Here is a 7,312-nt window from a genome sequence, read left to right as displayed (position 1 = left end):
AAAAAAAGATAATTTTAGATTTACAGCTGAGTTGCAAAAATAGTACACAGTTCCCATATGCCCTATATTCAGCTTCCCCTTATGTTAACATGTTATACAACCATAGGGAGTCATCAAAGCTAAGAAATTAACATCAGTACAAGTACAGACTTTATTCAGATTTTACGAGTTTTTCCACCAATGTCCTTTTGGTTTCAGGTTCCCATACCATTTAGTTGTCATGTCTCCTTTGTTCCCTCTGATCTCTGACAGTTCCTCGACTTTTTCATCTTTCAAAACCTTGACACCTCTTTTTAAAATGAAACCATCGTTTACAAAAAACCTTGACACTTTTGAAGAATATTGGTCAGTTATCTTGTAGACTATCCCTCAATTTGGGTTTCTTTGATGTTTCCTCATTAGATTGAAGTTAGACATTACCAGGAAGAACACCAAGGTGATGTGTCCTCCTAATGCATCATATCTGGGGCATATAATGTCAATATACTGTATATTATTAGTGATGCTTTGATCACTTGGTTAACATGGTGTCTTCCAGAATTCTCCACTGTAGGTTTACTGTTTTTGTTTAAATATTTTGAGGACGATACTTTGTCACTAACATTTTGATGGGCAGAATTTACCAGACAGAAAATATATTTCACTGGAAAAGGGAAACTTATTATATGGGAAGTATGTAAACTGTATTTGGTTAAAGGGTCTATAAAGGCATAAACAAATGCCAGATAATGCTTTGAAATTCTATAGGCCCATTGCAACCTCAGCCTCCCAGGTTCCAGTGACTCTCCGGCCTCAGCCTCCCAAGTAGCTGGAATTTTTTTTTTTTTTTTTTTTTTTGGAGGCATTCTTGCTCTGTCACCCAGGCTGGAGCCCAGTGGCGCCATCCTGGCTCACTGCAACCTCTGCCTCCTGGATGCAAGCAATTCTCCTGCCTCAGCCTCCCAAGTAGGTGGGGCTACAGGCATGTGCCACCACGTCCAGCTAATTTTTTGTATTTTTGGTAGGGATGGGGTTTCGTCATGTTAGCCAGGATGGTCTCAATCTCCTGACCTCATGATCCACCCACCTCAGCCTCCCAAAGTGCTGGGATTACAGGCATGAGCTACTGTGTCCGGCCCTCGAGTAGCGGCATTATAGGCATTTAGCATCACCACGCCCAGCTAAATTTGTATTTTTATTAGAGATGGGGTTTTGCCACGTTGGCCAGACTGGTCTTGAACTCCCGACCTAAAGTAATCCTCCCACCTTGGCCTCCCAAAGTGCTGGGATTACTGGCATGAGCCACTGTACCCAGTCTCCTGCAAACTTTTTTTTTTTTTAAGGTTCAGGAAACAGATCTTTCGTCAGTAACCTCTATGAATATTCAGGTAAGATAAGGAGAAGCCTGAAGATTCCAAATTCCTGTCATCACAAACTAATCTCACTGGAACAAAGGTCTTTGCTAACAACCAACTGAACATCACTCTGGGATGCTCTGGTACAAGGATCCCATTCTTATGCTGATATAATAAGTAAAACCACATAATAGTATAAGGAGCATCAGAGAAATGAAATAAGAAATGGTCAGTTTTAGTGAGGAAACAAAATATGGAAAAGGATTTGGATGGTTAAAAAATAAGAGTGTCTGGCTGGGTGTAGTGGCTCATGCCTGCAATCCCAGCAGTTTGGGAGGCTGACGCAGGAGGATCACTTGAGGGTAGGAGTTTGAGACCAGCCTGGCCAACATAGTGAAACTAGTCTCTACTGAAAATACAAAAATTAGCTGGGTATGGCTGGGCACGGTGGCTCACACCTGTAATCCCAGCACTTTGGGAGACCGAGTTGGGCGGATCACCTGAGGTCAGGAGTTTGAGACCCGCCTGGCTAACATGGTGAAGCCCGTTTTGTATTTTGTAAAAATATAAAAAATTAGCCAGGGCGTGGTGGCGCATGCCTGTAATCCCAGCTACTCGAGAGGCTGAGGCAGGAGAATTGCTTAAACCCAGGAGGTGGAGGTTGCCGTAAGACGAGATAACGCCACTGCACTCAAGCCTGGGCGACAGAGCAAGGCTCTGTCTCAGGGGAAAAGAAAAAAAAAATTAACTGAGCATGGTGGCATGCACCTATAGTCCCAGCTATTCAGAAGGCTGAGGTGGGAGGATCACTTGAGCCCAGGAGTTCAAGGTTGCAGTGAGCTGTGATCATGCCACTGTACTCTAGCCCCAGGGATAGAAGAGTGAGATCCTGTCTCTAAGAAAATAAATAAAAATTAAGAAAATACTTTTTTTTAAAAAAGATATACTGACCCTGAAGCTGGGCATAGTGGCTCATGCTTATAATCCCAGCACTTTGGGAGGCTGAGATGGCAGATCATGAGGACAAGAGATTGAGACCATCCTGGCCAACATGGTGAAACCCCGTCTCTACTAACAATACCAAAATTAGCTGGGCGTGGTGGCATATGCTGTAGTCCCAGCTACTCGGGAGGCTGAGTCAGGAGAATCACTTGAGCCCAGGAGGCAGAGGTTGCAGTGAGCCAAGATCATGCCATTGCACTCCAGGCTGGCGACAGTGAGACTCTGTCTCAAAAAAAAAAAAAAAAAAAAGATATACTGACCTTGCAGTTTGAAGGACATTTGGGAACTGCTCAGATATAACCCAGCCTAAATAAACCATATGATAAATCTGTGTTGCCTCATCTCTCAATACTTAGATATAACTTTACATAAAGGACCCAGGACTGGGAGATGGAGAGCACATTCTCATGCTGTGTTCCAGGGCTTGGCCTGTACCATCCGTAGTAGCAGCTGCTCTCCCTTCCTCGTGTTGCCAAAAGGGGTCAAAACCATCTACTGAGGGGGTAGGATGGAGAATCAATACATTATAATCTCCATGTCATTGCTTATTTTGTTTATTTATCTATTTTGGACACAGGGTCTGGTTCCGTCACCAAGGCTGGAGTGCAGTGGCGCAATCGGGTTCACTGCAACCTCCACCTCCTGGGCTCTAGCCATCCTCTCACCTCAGCCTCCAGAGTAGCTGGAACTACAGAGGTGTGCCACCATGCCCTGCTAATTTTTGTATTTTTTGTAGAGAGAGGGTTTCACTATGTCGCCCAGGCTGGTCTTGACCTCCTGGGTTCAAGCGATTTGCTTGCCTTGACCTCCCAAAGTGCTGGGATTACAGGCGTGAGCCACTGCATCTAGCCTCCATGTTACTATAATGCCTTACACTATTCACGACCTTCTTTTTGAGACAGAGTCTTGCTGTGTCACGCAGGCTGGAGTGCAGTGGCATAATCTTGGCTCACTGCAACTTCTCCCTCCTGGGTTCAAGCAAGCATGTCTGGCCAATTTGTGTATTCTTAGTAGGGACGCGGTTTCATCATGTTGGCCAGGCTGGTCTCGAACTCCTGACCTCCAGTGATTCACCTGCCTCAGCCTCCCAAAGTGCTGGGACTACAGGCGTGAGCCACTGCACCCAGCTGTTCACCACCTTCTTACTTTGTTCATGGCCTTAGTCCAAAGCCCAAGCCCCAACTCACTTGCTACTCTCCCTCAACACCTGTTGCAGGATCCATTATTATCTGTGGCTTACAAAGGAGCCTCTGTTTCTACTGCTGCAAAGGCAAGAGGAAAAATGGAGGTATGTTCTTCTGCCCTAAATTAAAACACGAACTACATTTGCTCACCTAAAAAGCAATTTATACACACACATACACACACATATAATTGGAGTTAGGATTGGTACTATCTGATTCAAAAGTTAAACAGAATTTGATAGGCTAGTCTGAGAATATTGTCACTACAGGGAAATATTCAAAGCAATAAATGTACTTTGAAAGGACATGTCCAAAAGTTTTCATCATCTATAACAAAATCATTGTCAATACTACTTACATTCTTTAGAAAACAGTCTCTTTCTTTTACCCTGTCCACCTTCTGCACCTCCTCCAATTTCTTCATTTTCTTCCTCAAACTAAAAAATGTATATATAGAAATGTCAAATAATTGCCTTGCATTTGATATTTTAATAATAACAATTTTTTTTTCATTTTTAACAGATAAGCAACAAAGCCTAAAGGAAGCAGAAAACAAAAACAAAAACAAAAAAAACCACACAGGAAACCTTAGCACTGAAGGGGCCTATGTATCTAGTCCAACTTCCAACTCATCCAAAAATGGCTTCTACAATGTTCCTAACAAATAATCCTACTGCTTCTACGTGTAAGAGTTCTAATGAACATAGGTTTTATTTTTAAACAACTAAGGTGGCCTATTGCTACTGTTACCGTTAAACAGTTGAGACTGACTCAAAGTCTACCTTTGTAAACTTTGTAGTAAGCAAAACTAATATTTACTAAGCATTTGTTTATACGGTACTAAAAACGTTCCTTAAGGAAGCCCGTAACCCTATTTTGTAACAAGAAAACTGACTGTCAAAGTTAAATAACTTGCTTAGAGAGAATGGAGATTTTGAAATCCAGGCTGTCTTTCAATGCATTCTTTTCCCATTACTTCACAGTAAGTACAGTTTTGTTAACAATTGAACTGTTGGTTCATAGTGAGCGCTAATAGATGTCAGTTTTGACCTCTGATGATTCTGTACGTGTTTCAGTGTCTGGCAAATACAGACCAAAATCAAGGGGAAAGGGGTCACAAAACCTACTCTTCCTTCATGTCCTTCCCCACTTTCTAAAATGATCAATCCTTAGGGCGGGAAGTCCCCGAATTCTGTTGGCGGAACTAAGGCAAGCAGATCCGATTCTGAACTCTGTCTCCGCTACTGAGCCCGACGGAGTGAAGAAAAGAGAGGTTTTGGACAGAGACGGTCACTCACGGTGGGGTCTTCTTCCTCATCTGCCATCCCACTAGCCCTCCAACCCACAGCGTCCCCCCGGCTGGCTCCCAGCGGGTTACGCTACTTCCGCCGCCTCCCTTCCGGTGATGGGCGGGGCTGGAGCTGGGACTAGCTGGCTGCGGCCTGCGGGAGGACTGTGGTGCTTTCCGGCCTAGCGGCGGAAATGCGACAGTCTCTAGCGGAGGAGGCCGGATCTCCTCCCTGTAACCCTGAAGGAATTGAAAACTAACAAAGAAAAGGAAATCACGGGCTAGGTGGTGTGTATCTCGTTGTCACCCTAAATTTGCTGCTGCGCGTTGAATCACGGCTTCCTGTTTGCGGACTGGGAAGCTATGGATCGTAGGAGGGCTAGCCAGCGGTCCTTTATCTGACACAAATGCTTTTAAATCATTTTAAAGTTTTGTGGTTCCACCGTTTCTAAGCACTGTGTTAATTATTGGGGATACTGTGCTTCACCAGAAATTTCCAAGAGATGGTGTCGCAAGACTAAGCATTTAAAATTTTGTGAAGGTTTTTGTTTTTTTTTTTGAGACCAAGTCTCACTCTGTCGCCCAGGCTGGAGTGTGTGGTGGCGCGATCCCGGCCCACTGCAACCTCCGCCTCCCGGGTTAAAGCCTCAGCCTCCCGAGTAGCTGGAATTACAGGCGTGCACCACCATGCCCGGCCTTATTTTTGTTTTTTTTTTTGAGACGCAGCCTCACTGTCCCCCAGGCTGGAGTGAAGTGGCGCAATCTGGGTTCACTGCAGCTTAGAACTGCTGGGCCCAAGCCATCCTCCCACCTCAGCCTCCAAGTAGCTGGGATTACAGGCGCACACCACCAATGCCCGGCTAATTTTTGTATTTTTAGTAGAGATGGTGTTTCGCCATATCGCCCAGGCTGGTCTGAAACTCTTGACCTCAAGCGATCTGCCCCCTCAGCCTCCCAAAGTGCTGGGATTACGAGTGTGAGCCACCGTGTCCACCAGGGAAGGCTTTTGGTTGGAACAATGATTGGGAAAACCACAGGCATTGGAAGGCCAGAGCTAGTGATATAAAATATGTGTCCTATAGTGTAACAGATGATGCTACATAAAGAAAATCCCGTAATACCATTTCTGAATGTCCTGTTGAACATTCGGTGAGTGAAAAGTAATTATCTGAGACTTGAACCTATCTTTGTTAGTAAACAACGCATTTTCCCACACTTTTAATGTACGATGAATTTTCTAGGAATGTTATTGCCCCAAAATTGAATAGTAATTGTATTTTGTTTTGTTTGGAATTCATCAAGAGCTGTATACCATTTCAAGAAATAACGTCACCAAAAGCACCATCACTTGTAATAATTTGAAGAGTGAATACTGAAAAAAGAACTTTGATTTGAGGAATCTGAGTTAAATTATTAGGCCCCGAGAGGCATTAAAATGAGAGGCAATCACATCCTACTTGCCCCCCTTTGAGCTATGTATTTATGTCTTAAAACTGCTTGCCATTCCACACATATTAGGTATAAATTAGCCTAATTATGCCCCACCAGACACTATATCCCACCCCCTATAGCTTCCTAATGTTTAGCCAATCACTAATCAATGTTATTTTTGTAAACCAATGAGAATTCCTTAAAGACAACTTTGTATCAGCCCACTCCCTGTCCTCATTCTTTTCCTTTAAAAATCCACTTGTACCTACTGCTAATCTTAGAGTGTATTCTGGGCCACTTTATGCTGCTGAGTTGCAATCCTCAAGTTTGGCCCAAATAAACTCTCTATTTATATTAATTTTGCCTCAGCTTCTTCCTTTTAGGTAGACAATACTCACTCAAATCAGTCTGCATTCAAAGTAATTCTACATATAGGTACAAGCATCTGAAATCTTCATTATACCTCATAGTGCCATCATGCCTGAGTATTTATATATTGAAATATATGTTGGCCGGGCACGGTGGCTCATGAGTGTAATCCCACCACTTTGGGAGGCCAAGGCGGGCGGATCACAAGGTCAGGAGATCGAGACCATCCTGGCTAACAGGTGAAACCCTGTCTCTATTAAAAAATACAACAAAAATTAGCCGGGCATGGTGGTGGGCGCCTGTAGTCCCAGCTACTGCGGAGACTGAGGCAAGAGAATGGTGTAAACCCGGGAGGCGGAGCTTGTAGTGAGCAGAGATTGTGCCACTGTACCCCAGCCTGGGCGACAGTGTGAGACACCATCTCAAAAAAAAAAAAAGATACGTTACTATTTTTACTTTACTTTTATATTACCTTTATGCCTGACCTCCTGGACACTGAATCACTGGATCCTGTTAGGGTATTATGTTATTTTCATAATTATGTGAGCAGGTAGATACATTAGTTATTTATTGTTGTGTAACAAATCACCTCAAAACTTAGTGGCTTACAACAAATATTTATTACACAGTTTCTGTGGGTCAGCAATGTGGGTGCAATTTAGCTGGGTGCCTGTTGCTCAAGGTCCCTCCTGTTGCAGTCAGGA

General features: G+C 43.7%; 1 protein-coding gene across 1 annotated transcript in view; it reads right to left on the bottom strand.

The window, feature by feature from the left end:
- Positions 1-4,933, bottom strand: part of TAF13 (TATA-box binding protein associated factor 13) — a gene marked incomplete at its 3' end in the record, with an annotated part of 10,304 nt that extends 5,371 nt beyond the window's left edge. Inside the window, exons 1-2 of the mRNA XM_017852634.1 lie at positions 4,819-4,933; positions 3,879-3,957 (exon numbers count right to left, since the gene is read on the bottom strand). Coding sequence (XP_017708123.1) covers positions 3,879-3,957; positions 4,819-4,845 — 106 coding nt within the window. The remainder of the gene's footprint in view (positions 1-3,878; positions 3,958-4,818) is intronic.
- Between the last annotated feature and the right edge of the window lie 2,379 nt (positions 4,934-7,312).

This window comes from Rhinopithecus bieti, unplaced genomic scaffold, assembly GCF_001698545.2.
Source record: "Rhinopithecus bieti isolate Rb0 unplaced genomic scaffold, ASM169854v2 scaffold_35718, whole genome shotgun sequence".
In the NCBI taxonomy this organism is placed as follows: domain Eukaryota; kingdom Metazoa; phylum Chordata; class Mammalia; order Primates; family Cercopithecidae; genus Rhinopithecus; species Rhinopithecus bieti.
The sequence above is the reverse complement of the archived record's forward strand: the minus strand, read 5'-3'. Positions and strand labels throughout refer to the sequence as shown.